Here is a 27543-nt window from a genome sequence, read left to right on the forward strand (position 1 = left end):
TATATCTATGTATGGATTTATCTTACACTCAATAAATACGGTGCACTTATCTCATCTCCCCCTTGATAGTGACGCTCTCTTAGGATACATGTTACTCTATGGTGGCACTTTTGCACACGGCCACTAGATGGCGCTACAACATCTGACATTTGCCTGAATTTTTATATCTACACATGATTTACACAAATTATATTGTCTTGTGGTAACTCTATACTATTTACCATTAGAAGCTGTGTATTTCTGTAATTGTATGTATACATGATTGATTACCACTTTTGTCTCTGTAAAGACAATCCCCTTTAACCCCTTTCTGACATCGGGCGTAAATGTACTTCCCCCTTTGATCTGGGCTCCGGCGGTGAGCTCACATCCTTTCCGGCACATGTCAGCTGTATTGAACAGCTGCCATTTGCCCCTATCAGCCTCTGACAGCGGCATTTAATGTGCACTTCCAGCAAGCGCGCCGGAAATCCACCCAACAGTGACCCCGTCACATGATCATGGGTCACCGACGGGTTGGCATGACAACCAGTGATCTCCAGCAGACCTCTATGCTTGTCACTGCCGGAATGCTATGAGCGCCACCCACTAGCCAAAACCACATGAACTAAGGATCATCTCGCCGAACTCCCGCTCTCCTGATCGCTCTGCTGATGACACAAAGCTAGGAGGGATAGCTAATACTAGAGAAGAGAGAGAGAGGATTCAAAAAGATATAAATAAACTGGAGAAGTGGGCAGCAACTAACAGAATGTTTTTTAACAGGGAAAAATGCAAAGTACTACATCTGGGCAATAAAAATGAAAAAAGCATATACAGAATGGGAGGAATAGGGCTAAGTGACAGCACATGTGAAAAAGACTTGGGTATACTAATAGATCACAGACTGAATATGAGTCAACAGTGTGATGCAGCAGCAAAAAAGGCAAGCGCAATTCTAGGATGTATTAACAGAAGCATACAGTCTAGATCACGTGAAGTCATTATTGCCCTCTACTCCTCTTTGGTCAGACCTCATCTGGAATATTGTGTCCAGTTTTGGGCACCACATTTTAAAAAAGACATCAACAAACTGGAGCAAGTACAGAAAAGAGCGACCAGAATGGTGACCGGTCTGCAAACCCTGTCTTATGAGGAAAGGTTGCAGGATTTGGGAATGTGTAGTTTGCAAAAGAGAAGACTGAGAGGAGACTTAATAGCTGTCTACAAATATCTAAAGGGCTGTCACATTGTAGAAGGATCATCGTTATTCTCATTTGCACAAGGAAAGACTAGAAGCAATGGGATGAAACTGAATGGGAGGAGACACAGATTAGATATTAGAAAAAACTTTTTGACAGTTAGAGTGATCAATGAGTGGAACAGGCTGCCAAAAGAAGTTGTGAGTTCTCCTTCAATGGAAGTCTTCTAACAGAGGCTGGACAGACATCTGACTGGGATGATTTAGCGAATCCTGCTTTGAGCAGGGGGTTGGACCAGATGGCCCAGGAGGTCCCTTCCAACTCTATGATTCTATGATTCTATGATTCCTTTTAACATGGGCAAAACACTACTCAGACAACACAGGGTGAGGGTAAAACAGTGTGGGCGATGCTTTATTGTACCACAAAACAGGCAGATAACGCATAGAACAGTCCCAGCACAGTACCCAAGATGGGGCACATTACAGAGTCTCACCCTTCCACTGACCCGCCGGGATAATAGCTTCTGTGATTTCAGATCTTCCAGGGTCACTACCCCAGCTGTGTCACACACACAGAGAGGAGGTAACGACAAGCATAAGAAGATGACAGTCCATACAAGGACAGTTGATCCGAGGATCACAGCCTGGCTTCATCTTCCAGGGTCGACTACTCCACCTGTGGCACGCACACAGAGAGGAGGTAACAATAAATGTAAGAAGATGACAGTCCATTGAGTCCATACAAGGTACAAGGCCAGTTGATCCAAAGATCACAATCTGGCTTCTCCGAACATATCCATGGTTCAGCGATGGTCAATGGAGCAGATGTGTATTCTTCCGACCAAGGCTGAAAACCCCTAGGTTGTTTCCTATAGAATGATAGATCCGTGTCCCTTGTGATGATGTTGTGGCTGCTGTCCTGTCTCTTGTCCTTTTGGGATGTATGGATGTCTTGGCAGAATCTCTCTGGCTGTTTCTCTCTCAGTCTCTTTATACAGAGGCATGTAACCCATTTTTACACTTAACAAGTGTCCCTCATTCAGTATTTACATAAAGGGTAAGAATGGAGGTGAGATTATTATAGCATTACTTGATTATTTAAACTATTTGCATAGTTTTTCCCTCTCTGCTTTAGAAGTCAACAAACTGGTTCCATAACACAATGCATAATTAGCATATCAGCAAACATCACCAGTGATCAAGGATAAGCGCACAATAAAAGTCAATATTACCGACTTACACAAACAAAAGTCTGTTTTCTTGACCAACCAGAAATCAACACTTAAATTTAAAGCCAATATACAGATAACATTCTATTATTCTTCATTTGCTAAAAATAGCTGTCTGGTTAATTAAGATACAATGCTGCATGTCTTCACAATGCTAAAAGTAAAAAAAATGTTTTAAAAAATATAAAAAAATATAAAAGTTCAAGTCACCCCCTTTCAAAATAAAACAGTAAAAAATCAGACAAACACATATTTGTTATAGCCATATTCAGAATATATCAATATAAAAAGAATTAACCCAATCACTAAATGGCGTAACGAGAAAGAATGTCAAAACGCCAGAATTACTTTTTTTGGTCGCCACAACATTGCATTAAAATGCAATAAAGGATGACCAAAAGATCATATCTGCACCAAAATGGTCTCCATTAAAATCGTCAGCTCGGCACACAAAAAATAGTCTTTCACCCGATCCGAGATCATGAAAAATGGAGACGTGACGGGTATCGGAAAATGGTGCAATTCTTTTATACTTAACCTAATAAAGAGGAGTTATTTTTACTGATACAGCGGGTATGGAAAGTATTCACACCCCTTTAAATTTTTCACTCTTTATTTCATTGCAACCGTTTGGTAAATTCAAATTCATACTATCTATTCCTGACACTGGAGTGGCTTATAAGCTTCCGAAGTATATAGTTTGGTGTTTGGGATCTGCCAATATGTGGTTAGTTTTCTGTTTCGGATAACATGATATATGATTTTAGTTTTTTTTTTTCTCATTTAGTCTCTCTTGAATATAGGTCAATATTAAATAGTCTCTTAATGAGTCACCTTTGGTGAGGACGATGAAACCCGTAGAAATGAGAGTGAGTGTGTAAACGTCACCTCACCCTATATACTGAGATGTGGGATATATGTTTTTTCTATTAGTCACTTTCCGACTAACCTTCAGGGGGTGAATTATGGGTATAGTTTTACATTTGCAATAAGGTTTAGTTTTATCCTTTCGTCAGCAAACATGAGGAATGACAAGAGACAACCCATTTAAGAAGATTCAATTTTGGTTAAAACTATTCTAACATTATAACATTATGAACATAAAAAAGGCTTCTCCCCTGTGTGGATTCTCTGGTGCTTAAGACATTCTGATTTAGTGGTAAAACATTTCCCACATTCTGAACAGGAAAAAGGCTTCTCCCCTGTGTGAGTTCTCTGGTGCCTAACACAATATGATTTATTCATAAAACATTTCCCACATTCTGAACATGAAAAAGGCTTCTCCCCTGTGTGAGTTCCCTTGTGGGTAAGAAAATGTGAATTCTGTCTAAAACACTTCCCACATTCTAAACATGAGAAAGGCTTCTCTCCTGTGTGGATTCTCTGGTGCTTAACAAAATCTGATTTAGTGTTAAAACATTTCCCACATTCTGAACAGGAAAAAGGCTTCTCCCCTGTGTGGATTCTCTGGTGATTAACACAATCAGATTTAGTGTTAAAACATTTCCCACATTGTAAACAGGAAAAAGGCTTCTCCCCTGTGTGTGCTCTCTGGTGTCTATCAAGAACCGATTTCAGATTAAAACATTTCCCACATTCTGAACACGAAAAAGGCTTCTCTCCTGTGTGGATTATCTGGTGCTTAACACAATCAGATTTATTATTAAAACATTTCCCACATTCTGAACAGGAAAAAGGCTTCTCCCCTGTGTGAGTTCTCTGGTGGATAACAAAATTTGATTTCTGTGCAAAATTTTTCCCACATTCTGAACAGGAAAAAGGCTTCTCCCCTGTGTGAGTTCTCTGGTGGATAACAAAATTTGATTTTGATGCAAAATATTTCCCACATTCTGAACATGAAAAAGGCTTCTCCCCTGTGTGTGTTCTCTGGTGTGTAACAAAATGAGATTTCTTGTTAAAACATTTCCCACATTCTGAACATGAAAATGACTTCTTTGCTTTAGGAGCAGTTTGTTTTTTAATGCCTCTTTTGTGACTTTGATTTTCCTTAGTAGTCAGTAATGAATCAGAAGATGGGACCTGTTTCATAGGATCAGATGACAGATCTTTGCTGTGAATAGATAATATATCTGGAATAACAGTAATCACTTCAGTTGTGTCTTGTAGGATCTCAAGATCATCAGATTTGAAAGTTGAAGATGTCAGCTGTCCCTCTGATCTCCTGGTACAGACATCTGCTAAGATAAAAAAAAACTTTTTAAAATAAAATATCCTTGAGTTTTTTATATTTTTGAACGTTTCTACTTATACCGTCCATAAAAATGGCAAGCTATGTAAAAAACTTTAATTATTTCCCAAGACAATGACAGTTCACAGTCTAATAGAAAACCTTGTTGGATGAGCCAGTAGTGTGCGGTGTTCAACTGTTTGTTCATTCTGCCTCCCAAATATCGAATATAAAGAAACCAATCAATGTTATGTAGATGAAAAAAATACCAATTCTCATCTCACAAAAAACAAGTCCCCACTCAGGTCCATCATCTGTCAATGGAAAAACAGAGGTTCCCACACTATTAGTGGCTCAAAGGCTGCTGAAAAGCAACAAGGTTTCCATAAACCAATCCAGCAAAATCCGCTCTCACTTCGGAGTCTTGCAGTGTGCGCAAACAACATTTAGGATCCCTGTATTTAGCAATATTATAGTGAGAAGAACCCATTTAATTTGCGGTGTCTCCTGGAGAACAATCTGGGCACTATGTGCTGGGTAAGAAAATGGCAAATGTGTAATTTTCACTCTCCAACATCCACTGTGTGTTAATTTCCAGAAAGTGGCTGTGGAGTCACAATATTCACTCCTCCTAAGGATTATAACCCTCAGTGAATTAATTTATAAAATGGAATCACTTTATGGGGATTTCGACTATTCTGGTTTTCTGTCATTTAGTTATATTAGGGCTTCTGCATATGGTGTGTCCAATCTCATCTGGGATCTGTTCCTGCTGTCCAGCTGGAGTAATCTGCTCCCTACTTCAGCTAATTGGAAAGTACCACACCCTACTAAAGTGCAAAGCACATGGCCGGAATCTGCCAGATACAGCGCTGTTCTCCTCTGGTTCAGTCCTCTGTGCTCAGCTTGCGGCTTGTGTATTTGTTTCCTGCTGTGACCATGGCCCGTTTACTGACTACTCTTGTGTCTTCTGATTCTGTATTCTGTCCTTCTGGTTCTGACCCAGCTACCTGACTATTCTTCTCGCCATCTAACACCACAGAATAGCAGGTAACACCATGGTCCAAGCCTAGGGGTCCCAGTGTAAGTCCAGATTCATGTATGGGTGTTAAAGGGCGATGAGCAAGGCAATCCTTGGGATATGGAAAGCAGAGAAGATAGAGCCAAGCATGTTCATGGGGGACATCTTTTGAGCTGCCAGGTGACCATGAACAGTGCTCCCAATACATTGTGTCTGCAAACTATTCAGCTAGATCTGCATTCAAATAGCTAAATGGCGCTCCTTCCCTTCTGAACACTGCCATGTGCCCAGACAGTAGTGTACAATCGTATGTAGGGTATAGTGCGAAGCTGGAAAACAATTTCTAAGATCCATTTGTTTTCTATTATCCTTTGTGAAGAATTCCAAACTTACCACCACATAAAGTGACACACATCAGATATTAATAATGGGGCCTGATTAGGAACTACTGAAATGGTCAAACTCCACAGTCTCCATCAGTAATAAATGAGTAACTAGGGGTGAAACCTCTCTGGTGTAATTAGAGTATGAAGCCGCATAGACCATATGAAGCGCATCAATCCCTCTAATCTTCAATAAGGTCGCATCGCTATTATGACATGATCTATAATGTTGGGGAATGGTTTTCAGATCCCCAATATCGGACACTGTCTTGGCCGCGCCAATGTCCCGCACATGCTCGCGCACTCAAATCCTGAGTTCTCTTGTTGTCAGACCCACATATATTTTGGGACAAGGGCACGTGGCATAGTAAATCATGTTTGAAGTTCCACAGGAAATTCTCTGTCTAATCTGGAGTTCCCTTGTCCCATCTGATGAGAAGAGAACTAGAGGGATTGATGCGCTTCATATGGGGATTAGGGGTGGTGACAACAAACATTTTTTTATCACAGATGGAACTCAGGTGGTTCATTCAACTGGACACCATGACCCCTAATGGACTCAATGAAGTTTTGAGCTTGGCCCCATTCCTATAGTCTTTGGAGATTTAACAATTATGCATCAATTGGTCCCGGATATTATTTTCTTTTTTGTTAATGGATTCCCAATGGGATGATTTGCATTATTCTCTTTATAGTATATTCCATATGGATATCTGGGTATATTTATAGGCATATAATATATAGGTAATGAGAATTCCTCCTGTCCCTTTTCCTCCACAGGTCTATATCACACTCCCTCCTTTTTTCTGGCAGTGTGTTGTTTTTATATTGTTTTTAATTTTTAATTTTTACTCTTTATTTTCACTAATCTTTTTTTGTATGTCAATAATTTATAGTTAGTGACCTTGAGGACACCATATATCTCCTTGGACCCTCACCCTGTACCATATCTATGTGAACCGCATCCAGCAGTCTCTACAGTTGTGGGAATCATGACCATATATTGTATTCTATGTATTTTATGTACTTAGTATGTGAGATTTTTTCACTGTTTATGTCATATACGATGTACATTTATATACATGTGATGACTTTTTTTACGGTCATGACCCGCTTAGGATTATTGTGTGCATGGACCTTAGGGTTCTTCCCATGTATGGGATATAATTATGAGCATATTATATCAAACATGTGAATCGGATCTAGTGGCCTTTATAGTTGTATGTGTCATGACCATATATTCGTTTTATGCATTTGACGTATTTAATATATGAGACTCTTTATCGCCTGGGCTATATGTGATGTATATCCATGTATGTATGTGATGATTCTTTTGAATGGCCATGACCCCTTTAAAAATCATTCATCTTCCCGGTATGGATTTTTTGGGATTTCCATTTACCCTATATATGGGATACAATTATGGGCGGCTGTGCGCATCTCTCTGCGGTGGTAATTGTGCTGCTGACAGATGGGCGTCTTTGTGTTGTACACGGGCGCCTTTGTCTTTTGACCGGTGTCCTGTGTTCAGCATGACGCCTGTTCTGTGCAGCGGTGCTTGCCGACCTCAGAGCGCATGCGCCGATGAGGCCGCGATGATTGGTTGATCCCGGTCACGTGACCGGGGTCACAGGGTATATGAAGGTCCTGTGGAGATATGGTTATTATCTCCTTGATAAAGCGGCCTTTCTGCGCCGCGAGACGCGCATCGGGGTCACTGCCAGACGCTTCCCCTCTTCCTCCTGCATCCTCTGGTAAGATTTTGATCTGACATTTATTTCTGTCTTTCATTGGTGGTCGCCCTTGTTTATGTCCAGATTCAATGCACCCTAAGGACATTATATGTCTCTCCTCCTTACTTTTTGAGCTTTGCTCAGGGGATTTACTTGAAGTAATCTGAGCCATATGGCCATTGATTTTTGTAGGGCGGTATTATAATTTGGGCTTCCACTTTATAGGCATGATGTCTAAAATACATATATGAGGACATTATTTCTATCTTGGATGGACGAGGGGATGGTCGGGTATGTCTTCATCTGCTTTATATTGGCACCTCATCATGATTTTGGGCACTTCTTTGTACGATATTTAATAAAAATTATTAATATTTTTGCAATCATCGTTTTGCTCCCTTTTTTCTCCAGTGTTTCCATGTTTATAGGAGCTGATGTGGCTTGTGCCTAGGGTGAACAAATTGTTTTGGTATCATCCAAAGGCATTTTAGCATTTTACATGGGATTCTTATTATTAATCCCAGGGGGTAGGTGGATCCTCCAGGTCGTAAGGTTTATAGAAAAGGGCTTTCAATGCCCAAAGTCATTTGAACAGTTTTGGGTGGAGGAGAATGTTGTGGTCTAGAGGCAAAATGGTGATCATGGTAATACGGCCGGACTACACCACCGATAAAGCAGCCACAGCCGGTGACTGAGAGGAATCTGTAACTTCTCTGCATTCAGTGGTTACTACTCACCTGGGTAGTCATATGTGGGAATCTCCTCTTTACACCACTCATCATCTCTCACATATGTCTCTGTAGTATTAATATGGGTCAGATCTTCACCCTGAAACAAATATTGTAAAAGTCACCGACAGATGGAGAAGTCCCATCTATGATCAGCTCTAATCCTGCCATCTCCACCGTTCTCATTACACAAGTATAAAACACATAATACTGGTGGATAAAACAAGACTGAGCACAAGACCTTCACAGCCGTCTACACATCATAGGGGAGATCTCCTGACACCTTCTCTCCATCTACCTGATGATCCTGAGGAACACTGGGATCTTCTTGGTTACAGTCCTGTGGAGGAAGAGGACGGGGACATCTCTCTGGTGTTGTCCTCTTACTGGATAGATCTGGAGGAAACACATACAGGGACTGAATTCATTCTCTACATACAGATAATTATAGGCCGTGTGTATTTAGTCCTGTCTATTACCTGGTGATGTGAGGGGCTGGGGAACCTCCATTATGTCGTTCTTGTACAGATCTCTGTGTCCTTCTAAATACTCCCACTCCTCCATGGAGAAATAGACAGCGACATTCTGACACCTTATAGGAACCTGACACATACAATGATACCGTCATCCCCCGATCCCTTCATAGTGTTACTGTATAATGTCCCAGCATTCCCAGCAGTGTCACCTCTCCAGTCAGCAGCTCAATCATCTTGTAGATGAGTTCTAGGATCTTCTGGTCATTGATGTCCTCATGGATCAGGGGGTGAGGTGGAGGCCCCGTGATTGGGCTCAGGGGTCTTCCCCATCCCTCAGACACAGGGTCCTGACAGCGATCACTAGAGGTCTTCTTCACCACTGTGTAATCCTGGTTATGGAGCGACACATTAATAAATCTCACTACAGACATTTCCAGAGTCCTCTCCAGTTCTGTCCATCTGTTATTCCCATAGATAAGAATGATGTAATGTGACGTCATCAGAATCTCTCACCTCTCCAGTGAGACGGAAGAGGATCTCTAGGGTGAGGTGTAATATCCTCTCTGCCATCTTGTCTCTGTCCATATCCATCCTTGATGGGTAAATCAGGAAAATTCTCTTCTGTAGAAGATCTTCACTGAGAGGATCCGATATTGTAGAGACCTGAATGAGAAGAAGATGATCCGATGTAACATCATAAGAATCCTGTGTAATAATACAATTACTGGAGATAATACGGGAAACATATGAGGAGATTTATTATCTTACAGGGTTTAGTTTTCTTCCCTGACATCTACTAATAAAACCTATATATTTAGGCCACAGACAACAAGCAGTTTCCTCCTCGGAGTCGGCAGCTGAACATGTTCCTCATAGACTCATCTTCCATAACGCTAATTCTCGTCTCATTACCGACACTGGAATCGGCATTAGCAATACTGCAGGAGATATTCATTACACGCGACATGAGAAATAACTCCTTCATGATGAGGACAACATCTTCATCTTCTACTACGGCTCTAGAGACAGGTTTGGCCAGAGTCGGTCACTGCCTCCATCCCCACCGGCCGTCTATATGAAGGTTTCCCATCTTCCCCGCACTGGAATCTTCTCTCCCGTTAGATCTCAGCTCTGAGTCACACACAGAAGTTTGAGGCTTTTAGAAAAGATTTTTAGTTTTCACAAACACAACGGACAGAAATGATCTGATCCCAAAGTCTCCATGTACAGTGATTTATGGGGATTATTTCTGGCCTGAGGCTTTCCTATATTACAAGAAAAACTCCAGAAAAAGCCGATATTAAAATGTTTCTAAAGAAAATTGGCTCCAACAATTCTTGTAAGAAGAAAAAAATATGCAAAAAGCAGAAGACACATTTTATAATTTTTAACAATTAAACATTTATTAAAAAGAAATTAATCTTTTTGGTCCCCAGAACATAGATGTACACCGCAGGGACGGCACAGATGAGGCTTCAACAAAAACCCTGACAGTTTAACCACTTGCTGCTGTGAGAAGCAAACATGGCATCTAAGAAGGTGTGACAGAGTTTGGCTGAAAGCCCCCCGCCTCCAAGTACTCGATAGTATGGGGCGGCCTAGTTACTCCGATACTTACATGCCTAATAATGGGGTCTGGGCTGCAATGTATGAAGGTCTATTAGGCCGGGCCAGAGACAGCGTCCAATAAGTTACCTTATAACCCCCCATACACATTAGACTAAAGTTCCATGAAAGCTCTGATTTCGGGGGGTTTGGCCGACCATATAATGTATTTCGGGGCCTCCCGACAGATGATGTCAGGGCAGAGAAGGATCCGGCATCCTGAATTTCAGAGGATAATCCGTCTGTTCTTCGTGTAGATAATCCTCCTCTAGAGGAGTCTGGAGGCGACTCTCTCATACAGACCACAGAAAGCTGGAATATTTGTGTGTATGGGGGAGTCGGGAGAGATCGCCGTCTGCCAAATGACCGCTCAGCCAACTCTGATCTCATGTGTATGGGGCCGTTAGTATTACACTGACAGGCAGTGATGATACACGGCACTACAGGAGTACAGGGCATCACCGGAGCCATCAGAGGCTTGTATGTTGTATGATCGCACTGATCAGAGGGGTTTAAAAAAGGCTTAAAGTGGAAAAAAATCACAGTTTCACCAACAAGAAATATCCATCACTATATGGAAAGCAGAGTCACTGCACAATGTTAGTTACGTCACGGCCATAACTACTTTATTATACTCTATTATCCTGTACACAGTGGAGTAGATAGAAATCACAGATCCCACAGCAATAGCTGGAATTGGACCCTCCAATGCAAAGAAAAAAAAAATCTATCCATCTATATACACGGTTCAAAAAATAAAGGGAACACTTAAACAACAGAATATAACTCCAAGTAAATCAAACTTCTGTGAAATCAAACTGTCCACTTAGGAAGCAACACTGACTGACAATCAATTTCACATGCTGTTGTGCAAATGGAATAGACAACAGATGAAATTATTGGCAATTATCAAGACACCCTCAATAAAGGAGTGGTTCTGCAGGTGGGGACCACAGACCACATCTCAGTACCAATGCTTTCTGGCTGACGTTTTGGTCACTTTTGAATGTTGGTTGTGTTTTCACACTTGTGGTAGCATGAGACGGACTTCTACAACCCACACAAGTGGCTCAGGTAGTGCAGCTCATCCAGGATGGCACATCAATGTGAGCTGTGGCAAGAAGGTTTACTGTGTCTGACAGTGTAGTGTCCAGAGGCTGGTGGTGTTACCAGGAGACAGGCCAGTACATCAGGACATGTGGAGGGGGCCGTATGAGGGCAACAACCCAGCAGCAGGACCACTACCTCCCCCTTTGTGCAAGAAGGAACAGGAGGAGCACTGCCAGAGACCTGCAAAATGATACTCAGCAGGCCACAAATGAACATGTGTCTGCACAAACGTTTAGAAACTGACTCCATTAGGATGGTCTGAGGTCCCGATATCCACAGATGGGGGTTGTGCTCACAGCCCAACACCGTACAGGACACTTGGCATTTGCCACAGAACACCAGGATTGGCAAATTCACCACTGGCGCCCTGTGCTTTTCACAGATGAAAGCAGGTTCACATTGAGCACATGTGACAGCCGTGACAGAGTCTGGAGACGCCGTGGAGAGCGATCTGCTGCCTGCAACATCCATTCGCACTTAAGGGATCTGTATATGGAGTCTACAAACTACAGTGGGGAAAATAAGGATTTGTTACGCTGCCAATTTTGGGGCAAAGTCACATTTTTGTGAGAAAAAAAGTAAAATTGTCATTTTTTCCTTCCACATTGCTTATATTCCTGTCACACTGTCCGAATTCAGATATTGTCCTGTGAGAAAGGAGAATACAGGGAGCGAAAGGGTTAATAGGTCTCACAGGAGGAACTGGCCCAGAAAGCAGAAGATCCAGGAGTGTCTGCCACATATATGACTGCTCTGTGCACACAGGACCTGTGATGAGGTCACAGGAGGGGAGGAGTCAGGGGTCACATGATCAGGGGCCTCAGTGTGTGCAGGACTCAGTGTGCTGGAGCGCTCCCGATAATCAGCTGCGTGTGTCGCGCTGTGTGATAGTCACAGCACCTGCATGGAGGGCGACACATGCAGCTGATTATCGGGAGCGCTCCAGGGATCCGGGGTCCCGATGCAGCTATTCGGTAAGCGATATTAGCCAATAACAACTTCTCCGACAATATTCGCTCATCTCTAGTAATAACAGCTCAAAGAAATTCACCAAACTTTTCATTAAGTTTAATAGCAAGAACCTATTAAATATTGAGCACCAAAAGGACGAAGCATTGACAGCGGCATGTAAAAGTGTGGGCGCCCCGGGTCAAAATGACCGTTATTGTGAGCAGTAGTAAGACGAAGATGAAATGATCTCTAAAAGGCCGAACCTCTAAGATGACACATGGCCTTTGTATTTTAGGCAACAATAATAAAAAAAAATATATATATAGACTTTTTTACAATTTCATAATTGCAAAAAGGAAAAAGGGGTGATGCAAAACTTTGGGCATCCTGGGAGATTTGTGTACTGAGATAATTTTGACCAAGATTTTACACGTTAATTAGCTTGTTAGGGTTATGGTGAGATCACATGGTGACCAGGAGCTACAGTCTGAGGAAAGGGCTAAAAAGCCTTCACTAGACCCCTGTACAGCTGTATAATGAGGCCCAGGCTTTATAGTGAAGGGACAGGAGTGAGGGCCTGTTCCCAGGAGCTACAGTCTGAGGAAAGGGCTAAAAAGCCTTCACTAGACCCCTGTACAGCTGTATAATGAGGCCCAGGCTTTATAGTGAAGGGACAGGAGTGAGAGCCTGTTCCCAGGAGCTACAGTCTGAGGAAAGGGCTAAAAAGCCTTCACTAGACCCCTGTACAGCTGTATAATGAGGCCCAGGCTTTATAGCGAAGGGACTGAAGGGCCTGATCCCAGGAGCTACAGTCTGAGGAAAGGGCTAAAAAGCCTTCACTAGACCCCTGTACAGCTGTATAATGAGGCCCAGGCTTTATAGTGAAGGGACAGGAGTGAGGACCTGTGCCCAGGAGCTACAGTCAAGGGCATGTCACACTAAGAGATATCGCTAGCAATATCGCTATAACTTGTGACGTTATAGCGATATTGCTAGCGAAATCACTGTGTCTGATACTTATCTACAACCCGCTCCCCCGCTGGTTATCGCTGATCGCGCTAGAACAGGCTGGACTGTTTCTTGTCGTCTGCTTCCTGCGGCGCTTCCTGCTGTCACGACGAGTGACGAGCGTGGATGCGGGCGGGAGGACGCAGGATCACCTGGTGTGACAGGTAAGTAGCGACCCCTGTCCCCAGCGATGTCGCTGGTGAGATCTGCCTGTGTGGCAGCTCACTAGCGACCACTTAGCGATGCACCAGCGATCCTGACCGCGTCATATTGCTGGTCGGGATCGCTGGTGCATCGCTAAGTGTGACAGTACCTTCAGTGGAAAGGGGTTAAAAGCCTTCACTAGACCATTGTACAGCTGTATAATGAGGCCCAGGCTTTATAGTGAAGGGACAGGAGTGAGGGCCTGTTCCCAGGAGCTACAGTATGAGGAAAGGGCTAAAAAGCCTTCACTAGACCCCTGTACAGCTGTATAATGAGGCCCAGGCTTTATAGTGAAGGGACAGGAGTGAGGGCCTGTTCCCAGGAGCTACAGACTGAGGAAAGGGCTAAAAAGCCTTCACTAGACCCCTGTACAGCTGTATAATGAGGCCCAGGCTTTATAGTGAAGGGAAGGAGTGAGGGCCTGTGCCCAGGAGCTACAGTATGAGGAAAGGGCTAAAAAGCCTTCACTAGACCCCTGTACAGCTGTATAATGAGGCCCAGGCTTTATAGTGAAGGGACAGGAGTGAGGGCCTGTTCCCAGGAGCTACAGACTGAGGAAAGGGCTAAAAAGCCTTCACTAGACCCCTGTACAGCTGTATAATGAGGCGCAGGCTTTATAGTGAAGGGACAGGAGTGAGGGCCTGTTCCCAGGAGCTACAGTCTGAGGAAAGGGCTAAAAAGCCTTCACTAGACCCCTGTACAGCTGTATAATGAGGCCCAGGCTTTATAGTGAAGGGACAGGAGTGAGGGCCTGTTCCCAGGAGCTACAGACTGAGGAAAGGGCTAAAAAGCCTTCACTAGACCCCTGTACAGCTGTATAATGAGGCCCAGGCTTTATAGTGAAGGGACAGTAGTGAGGGCCTGTTCCCAGGAGCTACAGACTGAGGAAAGGGCTTAAAAGCCTTCACTAGACCCCTGTACAGCTGTATAATGAGGCCCAGGCTTTATAGTGAAGGGACAGGAGTGAGGGCCTGTTCCCAGGAGCTACAGACTGAGGAAAGGGCTAAAAAGCCTTCACTAGACCCCTGTACAGCTGTATAATGAGGCGCAGGCTTTATAGTGAAGGGACAGGAGTGAGGGCCTGTTCCCAGGAGCTACAGTCTGAGGAAAGGGCTAAAAAGCCTTCACTAGACCCCTGTACAGCTGTATAATGAGGCCCAGGCTTTATAATGAAGGGACAGGAGTGAGGGCCTGTACCCAGGAGCTACAGACTGAGGAAAGGGCTAAAAAGCCTTCACTAGACCCCTGTACAGCTGTATAATGAGGCCCAGGCTTTATAATGAAGTGACAGGAGTGAGGGCCTGTTCCCAGGAGCTACAGTCTGAGGAAAGGGCTAAAAAGCCTTCACTAGACCCCTGTACAGCTGTATAATGAGGCCCAGGCGTTATAGTGAAGGGACAGGAGTGAGGGCCTGTGCCCAGGAGCTACAGTCTGAGGAAAGGGCTAAAAAGCCTTCACTAGACCCCTGTACAGCTGTATAATGAGGCCCAGGCTTTATAATGAAGTGACAGGAGTGAGGGCCTGTTCCCAGGAGCTACAGACTGAGGAAAGGGCTAAAAAGCCTTCACTAGACCCCTGTACAGCTGTATTATGAGGCCCAGGCTTTATAGTGAAGGGACAGGAGTGAGGGCCTGTTCCCAGGAGCTACAGACTGAGGAAAGGGCTAAAAAGCCTTCACTAGACCCCTGTACAGCTGTATAATGAGGCCCAGGCGTTATAGTGAAGGGACAGGAGTGAGGGCCTGTGCCCAGGAGCTACAGTCTGAGGAAAGGGCTAAAAAGCCTTCACTAGACCCCTGTACAGCTGTATAATGAGACCCAGGCTTTATAGTGAAGGGACAGGAGTGAGGGCCTGTTCCCAGGAGCTACAGACTGAGGAAAGGGCTAAAAGGCCTTCACTAGACCCCTGTACAGCTGTATAATGAGGCCCAGGCTTTATAGTGAAGGGACAGGAGTGAGGGCCTGTTCCCAGGAGCTACAGATTGAGGAAAGGGCTAAAAAGCCTTCACTAGACCCCTGTACAGCTGTATAATGAGGCCCAGGCTTTATAGTGAAGGGACAGGAGGGAGAAAAATGGGGAAAGGAGCCAGAAGAGCCGGACTGCCCATCACTAACCTGCAGAGCCGCACTCCACATATATGGCTGCTCTGTGCACAGGACCTGTGATGAGGTCACAGGAGGGGAGGAGTCAGGGGTCACATGATCTCCGGAGTGAAGACGCTCCATGGAGACTTCTCCTCAGTCAGTGACATTCCCGCCATTATTCGCCCCTCACTACTGGCACAATTACCCCGCGCCGCCTTCTCTACACAGTGTTATGTGTGGAATGTAACGTGTGATTTCTCTGGAGGGAAATAGACCCCACACAGGAGGGAATTCTCACCAGTTACCGGCCGTCTACTATATGGCGGCATATGATTGTGCTATCGACTCCACACCAGGAGCTAAAATGCCCAAATCTCGGTTATTTCCCCCCTTCCAGAGTCCGGCTGAGGTCGGGGTCACACTTGGGAGAAACTCACCCGAGTCTCGCACCTCAGTGCCCTTGTGGATTAGCCTCTGTAGGGGAAATGACACCGGCTGTCAGGGACAGGGGGACCCAACATAAATCCAATATTCATTGTAAGAAAACCCAACCTGATGCCGCCATTCAGGGTAACCAATGCTCCGGCAGTCTGTGACAATGTCAGTAATTATATTTTTCTCACTGATTGGTAGATTTGTGGTAATTTTCCTGGATGATATAGTGAGTTACTCCCGTCCTCTGGAGGAGCATGCTGAGCATGTCAGACAGGGTCTCCAGGGTCTACGTGACAACTATTTATTTGGTATCCTGGAGAAATGACAATTTGTGGTCCAGCAGGTCCAGCTCTCAGGACATGTGGCTTCTGCATTGGGGTCTCAGATGGACCCCATTACGGTCCCAGCAGTCCCTTCATTGGTATGGACTATAAGCCGCACTGGACCATAAGACGAACCCCAAATTTTCAGAAGGATAATAGGGCAAAAGTTAATGCATCAAATGGGGGTCTGTCCCACAGTCTGAATTCAGTAAACCCGGGGGGGGGGTCGGCAGCGCTGGTGGAGCCGGGTCACAGGAGGTGTTCGGGGATCCGGCGATGATCTGACTTATCCCAGGCTGGTGCAGCAGGAGCCTCTGTAACATCTGTAATCTCACTGAGGCCATTTGGAGTAAGGGGGTTTAGTTTATAAATCCAGAAGATTTCTTCCCGATGTAGTTGTCCAATGCGATTCTGACCCTGTGGGGGAATCTCCTCTGTGGGGAATATTCTCAGTTGTGTGGAATCTTTCTTGTGTTTGATGGTGCAGTGACGTGAAAGCCCATGTTGGAGAAAACCCTATGGAGTATTGGGACGGTGTGAGTTCAGCCTTTTGTGGAGGGGTTGGGTCGTCCTTCCCACATATAATTTCTGGTATGAGCATATAATCACGTATGTGACATAACTGGTGGAACATGACATGGGAGTTTTGGTTGGGAAAATTTCACCAGTAGAAATAAGGGTGAATTCAGAGAGACCATGGCAGATAATATTCACACCTAAGAAATCTAAGTTATTCTGTGCAAATTGTGAATAAATCTCATATTAACCTTATTCTCCTCATTCAAATATTTCATGAAATCATTAACCCCTTTCTGTCCCAGCCCACACCAGAAACACATCATCCACGGAGGTGTCAGGGGGGGTTTACACTATAAATATATTTATTTTCAAAGTCTGACAAGAACAAATTAGTGAAACTGCAGCATCTGTCGCCCCCATCGCTGTCCCCGTCATCTGGGTGGACCAGCTGCTCCCAAAAGAGAAGGCCTTATGGGACAATATAACATTCAGGCTTTCCAGGATGAATCCAATATAGTCATCTGTTTCAGCAGTTTTTTCCATAGATTTTTTATTGCTTCCAGTCCTGTGATTTGTGGAATTCGTGCGTACAAGCTCCCGACGTCGATCAAAGCCAATTTATAACCCTCCTGCCAATCTATATTGGACACAATTCTCTATAAATCTCCGGTGTCCTTGATGTGAGCAGGTGCTATTCTCAGTAATGGTCTCACACACCGGTCTATAAATGTAGAGAAAGATTCTGTTACTGATCCGACCCCGCACACTATCGGGCGGCCTGGTGGGGGTGCTGTGTCTTTGTGGACTTTAGGAATATAACACCAATGCGGCTTGTGTGGAAATTCAGGGAAGAGTTTCTCTGATATTCCTTAGACAATCGTCCCTTCTCTATGTGAAATCTCAGAGAAGATCTTAGTTGTTCCTTCTCGTTATTTGTGGGATCAGCTCTTGTTTTTCTCTGTGCTGCTCTCTGATCGCTGTCTTTCTGCTCCTTACTATATTGTCCATTGCTACTAACTCTACATTATTGCCTTTATCGGCTTCTCTAATAACAGGATCTTGGCAGTTTTTATCTCCTTCGGTGCTCGCTGTTCTTTTTTGTTACATTATCTGTTGTTTTTGTACAGCACTGCCTGTGTGTCTTTTACCCCTCTGTAAAAAACATAAAAACAATTAATCCGATCAGTAAACACCGGAAATAGAAAACATTGAGAATGACAAAATTACGTATTTATGGATGGCACAATTCCACAAAAAATGCTGTAACGAGCGATCACAATTGTACTAATAAAAACGTTATCTCGTCCTGCAGAAAATAATCCATCATACAGCTCTACCGGAGGAAAATAACAATGTTACGGGGCTCGGGAAATGGAGAAACTGCTCCAAAAATGTTTCTTTCCAAACCTCAGATTTTTTTTTCTCCACTAAAAGAATAATAAAAACTGGACATGTTTGGTGTTGCCGTAATCATAGTGATGAGGAGAATCATATTACATGGTCAATTTTACCACAAAATGTACAAAAACAATTCACAATAAACAATGTCAGAATTGTTTTTTTCACAATTTCACCGCACTTGGAATTTTTTCCTCGTTTTTGAGTACACTATGTGGTAAAATTAAGGGAGTCATTGAAAAGTACAACTCGCCCCGCAAACATCAAGCCCTCATATGTCTATGTGGACAGAGAGATAAAGAGTTATGGCTCTGGGAAGAAGGGAAGGAAAAAATAGAAGCAAAAGAACGAAAATGTCCCGCAGCATGAAGGGGTTAATTGCGTCTTTCTGCCACTTAAAGGGAAAGATAGAAATTAGTTGTGTCAGGTCAGCATTATGTTCATGGCTTCTGATTTAGAGGAGTTGACTATAAAATTCCTTCCATGGCCGAAATCTCCGAATTCCTTTATTACAGAGGGAAATGAGATCATTGGGGTGAAACATAGAGCCACAAGTCACCTGTGTATAGAGCGAGTGTATAGAGCTGTGAGCCTATAGTAACCCACTAATATCAGGATTTATACATAATGCCACCACTAAATGCTCCATCACCGGTGTGTATAGGAGAAGTGATGAGGGACGCCCTCGCCTCGTCCCATTATTAATAGATGATGTGTCAGATAGAAGGCCGTCTCCCCTAATTATCAGTTTAGGGTCAGTGTATAAGGAGAGAATGATAGATAACAAGAAAAGGCCCAACCCAATATGTCGTAGGGTGATCTTCAAGAAAGTCCGGGCTCTATGTCCAACGCTTCTTCAGTGTCGGCAGAAACAAGGCACATTGGGATCCCCGGGGTTTCCGCATGTGACATTAATAACAATGTTTTCTCACGAGCTTCTCTGTCCTTAATAAAGCCAACCTGATGATCGGTAACAATTGAGGGCAGGTAGTGGGAGAGCCGGGCTGTAATCACTTTAGAGAGTATTTTCACATCTACAGTAATTAGTGATATTGGATGAAAATTAGGGCCGACATTTGGTTCTTCTCCAGGCTTTCAGAAACAATGTTATGTCAGCCTCAAGTAATTAAGGGGCAGAGAGGGAGTCTTCTGAGATATTACTGAACACTTCTCCTAAAATGGTAATAACTGGGGTGCAAACATCTTATAAAATCTATTATTGCCTCCATCCGGCCCAGGGCTCTTCCCGATAGGGAATGATGTAATGGCCTCTCCGATCTCTTTCTCAGTGACAGCTTTGTCTAGTTCCTCCTGCTCAGGGGTCTGTAAGGAAGGAAGAGCAGCGTCCATAATATATTTGTCAATTTTTCTTTCCAGAATATTAGGTGGCATGTCGTGGTATTATCCATGGATATTATAGAGCGAGCTATAACAGCAACAACATGCCTCAGCTATGTCAGAGGGGTTATGAATTTCTGGCCCGGGTGCCTCTTTTATTTTGGATACATATGTCCCTTGCATGCATGGATATAACCTCCTTGTCAATGAGCAACCACATTTATCTGTGAATTCATACGAGCACCTTCTCATGTGATCTTGGTATTTTCTATCGTTTCATCTATTAACAACTTTATCACCTTTCTTTTTTCAATCAGATAAATTTTATTGAACAAAACAAAGAATTACTAACATTTTGTTTTTCTTGTACAAACTGTGAGAAAAACAATAAAAAAAAGAAAAACCAGTAAACAATACAACAACCGGTTACAATGATATAAATCCCAATTTCGCTCTATAGTAGACGGTTTACAGCAGTCAATAACGCTGTGCATCCTCTGTAGTCCCGGAGCATCTCTCCTAAACCCCCCTCCAGCCCCTCTCTCTCTTTCTCCCTACAGTCAGGTTAGAAGTTGAGAGTGAGTGGGAAGGGGCCGATTACAACACAGCAGAGATCAAAGCATGGCCAGGAAGATGCCTGCAGCCCTGTGTGTCTGTGTCATCTCCTCCTGAGTCCACATCATGGCTGCTCATAAAGCACTGTCCTGGGAATGGATCTGTGCAAGTGAAACCACAGAATAATAATAATAATAAATTTTATTTTTATAGCGCCGACATATTCCGCAGCACTTTACATTTCAGAGGGGATTTGTACAGACAATAGACATTACAGCATAACAATAATCACATACAGTAGATTATAGCAAATACCAAGAGGAAAGAGGGCCCTGCTCGCAAGCTTACAGTCTATTGGGAAAGAGGTAGACATGAAAGGTGGGTGGTAACAGTTGCCCTGATTGTATGGACCAGCCATAATGTTAGGTGTGTGACAGTACGGACACAGAGGGCTAATGGATGCATAAAGCATGTGGGAGAATGATGCGGGGAACCTGGTTATGGTAAAACTTTTGGCTCTGCCACACAGGGATAGATTAGGTTAATGTGTTGAGGCGATAGGCCAGTCTGAATAAATGCGTTTTCAGGACACGCTTAAAATTGTGGGGATTGGGGACTAATCGTATTGACCTGGGATGTGCATTCCAAAGAATTGGCGCGGCACGTGTAAAGTCTTGGAGACGGGAGTGGGAGGTTCTGACTATTGAGGATGCTAACCTCAGGTCATCAGCAGAACGGAGGGCGCGGGTAGGGTGGTATACTGAAACAAGGGAGGAGATGTAGGGTGGTGCTGAGCCATGGAGGGCTTTGTGAGTGAGGGTAATAAGTTTATACTGAATTCTGGAGTGGATGGGTAGCCAGTGTAATGACTGGCACAAGGTAGAGGCATCGGTGTAACGATTGGTGAGGAATATGATCCTGGCTGCAGCATTCAAGACAGATTGGAGAGGGGAGAGTTTGGTAAGAGGGAGACCGATTAGAAGAGAGTTACAATAGTCGAGACAAGAATGAATAAGAGAAACAGTAAGAGTTTTTGCAGAGTCAAAGGTAAGAAAAGGTCGAATTCTAGAAATGTTTTTGAGGTGCAGATGACAAGAGCGAGCCAGTGATCGAATGTGGGGGGCAAAGGAAAGCTCGGAATCAAGTATGACCCCAAGACAGCGGTCCTGTTGCTGGGGAGTAATAGTGGAACCACACACAGAAATGGCAATGTCGGGTATAGGTACATTAGTAGAGGGAGGAAACACCAGGAGTTCAGTCTTTGACAGGTTCAGTTTCAGATATAGTGAGGACATGATATTAGACACAGCGTTTAGACAATCGCCGGTGTTTTCTAGAAAGGCTGGCGTGATGTCAGGAGAAGAAGCGTATAATTGGGTGTCATCAGCATAGAGATGGTACTGGAAACCAAATCTACTGATTGTTTGACCAATAGGGGCAGTGTACAAGGAGAAGAGGAGGGGGCCTAGAACCGATCCTTGGGGGACCCCAACAGTAAGGGGAAGATGAGAGGAGGAGGAACTGGCAAAAGATACAGTAAAGGAGCGGTCGGAGAGATAGGAGGAGAACCAGGAGAGAACGGTATCCTTGAGGCCAATGGAACGGAGCATAGTGAGGAGGAGCTGATGATCCACAGTGTCGAATGCTGCAGAGAGATCCAAGAGAATTAGCATGGAGTAGTGACCATTTGATTTAGCTGTTAGCAGATCATTGGAGACTTTAGTGAGGGCAGTTTCAGTGGAGTGTAAAGAGCGGAAACCGGATTGGAGAGGGTCGAGAAGAGAGTTTTCTGAGAGATAGCGGATAAGACGGGAGTGGACCAGGCGTTCCAGGAGTTTAGAGATGAAGGGAAGATTAGAGACAGGTCTATAGTTAGCGGCACAGTTTTGGTCGAGGGATGGTTTTTTAAGTAGTGGATGTATGATGGCATGCTTAAATGAGGAGGGAAAAATACCAGAAGAGAGAGAGAGGTTAAATATTTTAGTTAGGTGAGGGGTGACAGCAGGGGAAAGGGACTGGAGGAGCTGTGACAGAAATGGGTCACTGGTGCAAGTAGTTGGGCGAGAAGATGTAAGGAGCCTGCTTACTTCTTCTTCTGTGACTGGTTCAAAATCAGAGAGTGAGTTAGATGCAGTGGGGGAGGGAGGACAGTGCATGGTATGAGGTGATTGGGAGATAATTTCCTGTCGGATCTGGTCAATTTTTTCTTTGAAGTAATTGGCCAGATCGTCAGCTCGGAGCTCCGTGGTTGGGGCCTGTACTCTTGGATTGAGTAGAGAATGAAAAGTGTCAAAGAGACGTTTCGGGTTATTGGACAGTGAGGTGATGAGGGTGTTGAAATAGGTTTGTTTGGAGAGGTGAAGGGCAGTGTTGTATGTTCTAAGCATAAACTTAAAATGGATGAAATCTTCGTGTAGATTGGAGTTTCTCCACAGACGTTCGGCGCACCTGGAGCACCGCTGCAGGAAACGTGTTTGCACCGTGTGCCAGGGTTGTCGCCGTCTGCGTTGTGGTGTTCTATTTATAGGGGGTGCAAATTCATCCAGGGCAGTTTGAAGTGTTTCATTGTAATGCTTCAATGCAGAATCAGGACATGAGAGGGAGGAGATAGGGGCCAATGAAGACTGCAAGTTCTTCATAAGTTTCTGGGTGTTAATGGCCTGTATGTTTCTATAAGTCTGGACAGTGGGGGTGACCTGAGCAGCCTGGCAGTTCTTGATAGAGAATGAAAGAAGATTGTGGTCAGAGAGCGGGAGAGGGGAGTTTGCAAAATCATCCACTGCACAAAGCCGAGAGAAGACCAAGTCGAGGGAGTTTCCGTCTTCATGCGTTGGAGAATTAGTAAGCTGCGAAAGGCCAAACGAGGAGGTTAGAGATAAAAGGTGAGTAGCAGATGGTGAGAGGGGAAGAGCAATGGGGATGTTGAAATCTCCCATGATGAGGGTAGGGATGTCACAGGAGAGAAAATGTGGAAGCCAAGTGGCAAAATGATCCAGGAACTGATGGGAGGGGCCGGGAGGACGATACACCACCGCCACTCGCATGGAGAAGGGGGTGTAGAGTCTGACGGCATGGACCTCAAAAGAAGGGAAGACAAGTGAGGGTACTTGAGGGATAACCTGAAAGGTACATTTTGGTGATAGGAGCAGACCAACGCCTCCACCAGCTCTACTGTCTGATCTTGGGGTATGAGAGAAGTGAAGCCCCCCGTATGAAAGAGCAGCAGCAGCGGTAGTGTCTGACTGCTGGATCCAGGTTTCAGTAAGAGCCAGGAGGTTAAGAGAATTAGAAAGGAAAAAGTCATGAATGAAGGAGAGTTTGTTACACACTGAGCGAGAATTCCAAAGTGCACAATTAAGAGAGACAGATGGCATGCAGGGAATATTAATAAGATTAGAGGGGTTTCTGAGTGTAGCAGTCGGGGGGTTTGACTCTCTATAACATGGGGGACCAGGGTTGGGAGCAATGTCTCCTGCGACTAGGAGAAGGAGGATAGAAAGAGTGAGCAGATGGTTAATTGATTTGTGAGAGCGTCTCTGATGTTGAATGGTGGGACTGACTGGATCTGTGCAATTTAACAATGTGAAAAGAGCATGAGTGCTATACATAGGAGAGGAAAGAAGCGAGGGGCCAATGTGGATGGAGTGTAGAGAGTTAATGCCAGGGCGGTGGATGTGTGTGAATGCAGTGGCCAGGATTAAAATTACACAAATGCATATGGTATATATTTGTTGCACTCCTAATGTACAGGGAGTAGATGTATATAAATGTCTTACCTATCTCCTGCCCTGTCTAACTGCCATGTTATAACTGCCAGTACTTTGATAAACTGTACTTGGATAAAGTGTGCATAAATGCTATCCCCAAGCTATGTCTGAATATATAGGAGGATAAGACTTAGAACTTTTTTTTTTTTTGGCCTCTCTCTCTTCTCGTTAATCAATCACACTAAATTGAGACACCAGGACCCAATAAAATGTTGTGGTCAAATAAACACATGTCCAGCACTACATGGATCATAAAGCACTTTGAAAAGTTTCTTGACCTCACAACATAAGGGGACAAGCAGAGTAAGTTGAAAAAAACTATATACCATATATAAGCTTGCAGAGTTGAAAACACAGAGATAGCATTCAGGATTAACTGCTTGCTGACATTGAATGGAGACACAGGAGTGGATTCAGAGCAGAGACTGGAAAAGCTGGTTACCATATAGAAGCTTGCAGAGTTGAAAACACAGAGATAGCATTCAGGATTAACTGCTTGCTGACATTGAATGGAGACACAGGAGTGGAACCTGGTAAGTATACATGTATATGTGTATCTGTGCGTGTACATGTGCAGTATATAGTGTGTGTGCCTGTATATGTGTATTAGTATGTGTGTGCATATCTGTGGTGCATGTGAGTTTATATATAATGTATATATACATGTACATACAGTATATGGTATGTGTATGTATGTTATACTTGTATACTGCTTGTGTGCACTGTATTCTGTAAATATCTAAACTGTATATGTATGTGAGCATACTGTATATACTATATATAAACTGACTGTTTCTGTGTGTATATACTTTATATACACAGTATGTGTGTGTACTGTATGTACAGCATATAGTGTATGTTTCTATATTTATAAAGTATATATAATGCGTGTCCATGTATAGTGTGTATCTGTGTATATGTGCTGTATATATAGTCCTGTAATTGTAGTGTCGCCATAATAGGAATCAGTAGTTTACCGTATTTTACTGATTATAAAACGCTCCGGATTATAAGACGCACCCCAAATTTTGAAGAGAGGAAAAGGAAAATAACTTTTTTTAATAAGTTACTTACCGGGGGGTGGTGGCTGCGGTGATGCGAGGTCCCAGGGTCGCTGCTAGAGGAAGCAAGAGTGGAGCGTTGCTGCAGGCTGGGATGAGGGGGCGTTCAGATGTGTGGCGCTTCGCTGCGGGTGTACGGTGCTGCCGGGGCTCTGCTGACATTTTGTGAAAGGCCAGAACCCCCGCAGTTTATATATTTTTACTCATTTATATAGCGCTATTAATTCCACAGCGCTTTACAGACATTAGTGGCATTGTCCCCAATGAGGCTCACAATCTACATTCCCTAGCCTTAGAGACGGACATGCGGCGGCGTCTTTCCAGATCACAACATGTCTATTTATCTTGTGGAGATGCGATAAATCTCACCCTACAATCTATTGTATGCAGTGAATCCACACGGCTCAGTAATCACATGTGGAGTCACCTGCGTTCAATAGCCGGCAGCGGACATGTGCTGCGTCCAAAGCGCTGCCAATTCCTGATCGTGTGCACCCGGCCTAAGGAAATAAATCAGTCAATTACAGAAAAAAAGCAAATTCCTTTGACCTCTGCTGGTGTCAGTGCCGTCTGTGACCCCAACGGGGATTTATGTGATTCCTATTTTAGAGGGATTCAGGCAGAGCCCCCGGACGCACTGCAGAAGCGCAGTGTGAACAGGGCTTAATATCCTATTGTGTGGAATAATGCCGTCTACTATACTATTCCGGCCTGTCCCAGTGCAGCGGCCAGACACGGACACCGGCCAGACACGGACGCCGGCCAGACACGGACACCGGCCAGACACGGACAGCATCCAGACATGGACAGCATCCAGACACGGACACCAACCAGACACAGACACTGGGCAGACATGGACACTGGGCAGACACGGACGCTGACCAGACATGGACACCGGGCAGACACGGACACCGGCCAGACACGGAGAGCGGCCAGACACGGACACCAGGCAGACATGGACACCAGGCAGACACGGACAGTGGCCAGACACGGACAGCAGCCAGACACGGACAGCAGCCAGACATGTACACCGGCCAGAAACAAACACCAGCCAGACACAGACAGCAGTCAAACACGGACACCAGCCAGACACGGACAGCAGCCAAACACGGACACTGACCAGACACGGACACCAGCCAGTATAAATCTGTTGCTGTCGTCTTTCAGAGTTTCTGCAGTGTTTTTTTCCCTGTTCAAATGAATGGGACACAAAAATGTAAGTGAAAAGGCTGCAAAAAAGCAGAATATTTCCTGCCAACACTGTAGATCAATCCACAGCAAAAATTGTGAGTGTGAACAGACACTACAGGGGATTTCTGAGAATGTAAAAATAATTAGCATGAAATGATAAATCCCCCATTGCTCAAGCACCGATGCTCCGGGGGTCTCTGTCAGTCTTAGCATTGGGCTGCAGTGTTCTTGTGGCTCCGGGGGGGTCTCTGCCAGTCTCAGCACTGGGCTGCAATAGTCTTGTGGCTCCAGGGGTCTCCGTCAATCTTAGCACTGGGCTGCAGTGGTCTTGTGGCTTTAGGTGTCTCTGTCAGTCTTAGCATTGGGCTGCAGTGGTTGTGAAGCTCCGGGCTTCTCCGCCAGTCTCAACAGTGAGCTGTAGGGGTCTTGTGGCTCTGGGGGTCTCTGTCAGTCTCAACACTGGGCTCCAGTGGTCTTGTGACTCTGGGGGTCTCTGCCAGACTTAGCACTGGGCTGCAATAGTCTTGTGGCTCCGGGGGTCTCCTTCAGTTTAGCACTGAGCTGCAATGGTCTTGTGGCTCCAGGGTTCTCCATCAGTCTCAGCACTGGTCTCCAGTGGTCTTGGGACTTCGGGGGTCTCCGCCAGTCTCAGCATTGGGCTACAGTGTTCTATGGCTCCGTGGGTCTCCGTCATTCTTAGCACTGGGCTGCAATGTTCTTGGGTCTCCAGGGGTCTCCATCAGTTTCAGCACTTGGCTTCAGTGGTCTTGTGGCTCCGGGGTTCTCTGCGAGTCTCAGCACTGGGCTGCAGGGGTCTTGTGGCTCTGGAGGTCTCTGACAGTCTTAGCACTGGGCTGCAGTAGTCTTGTGGCTCCAGGAGTCTCCATCAGTCTCAGCACTGGGCTGCAGGAGTCTTGGTTCTGGGGGTCTCTGCTAGTCTCAGCAATGGGCTCCAGTGGTCTTGTGGCTCCAGGGGGTCTCTGTGAGTCTTAGCACTAGGCTGCAGGGGTCTTGTGGCACCGGGGGTGTCCACCAGTCTCAACACTGGGCTGC

General features: G+C 44.7%; 1 protein-coding gene across 1 annotated transcript; it reads right to left on the bottom strand.

Moving 5' to 3' along the window:
• Window positions 1–2555: 2555 nt before the first annotated feature.
• On the bottom strand, window positions 2556–27184 carry LOC141076222 (uncharacterized). Its single transcript, XM_073563579.1, has 3 exons — window positions 27119–27184; window positions 8475–8565; window positions 2556–4607 (listed from the first exon to the last, which is right to left on the bottom strand). Exons 1-3 carry the CDS (start codon window positions 27182–27184, stop codon window positions 3505–3507), a joined length of 1260 nt encoding a protein of 419 aa, XP_073419680.1. The 3' UTR covers window positions 2556–3504.
• Between the last annotated feature and the right edge of the window lie 359 nt (window positions 27185–27543).

The sequence above is a fragment of the Dendrobates tinctorius genome, unplaced genomic scaffold (genome assembly GCF_039654945.1).
Source record: "Dendrobates tinctorius isolate UK_male_01 unplaced genomic scaffold, ASM3965494v1 ptg000395l, whole genome shotgun sequence".
Lineage (NCBI taxonomy): Eukaryota > Metazoa > Chordata > Amphibia > Anura > Dendrobatidae > Dendrobates > Dendrobates tinctorius.

Coding starts and splice junctions, on each gene's coding strand:
- LOC141076222 (XM_073563579.1), bottom strand. CDS start 27,184: ATGACGGAGACCCACGGAGCCATAGAACACTGTAGCCCAATGCTGAGA. Junction 8,566..27,118: donor GACTGGCGGAGACCCCCGAA/GTCCCAAGACCA, acceptor TATTTGTTTCAG/GGTGAAGATCTGACCCATAT. Junction 4,608..8,474: donor TCCCACATATGACTACCCAG/GTGAGTAGTAAC, acceptor TTATCTTAGCAG/ATGTCTGTACCAGGAGATCA.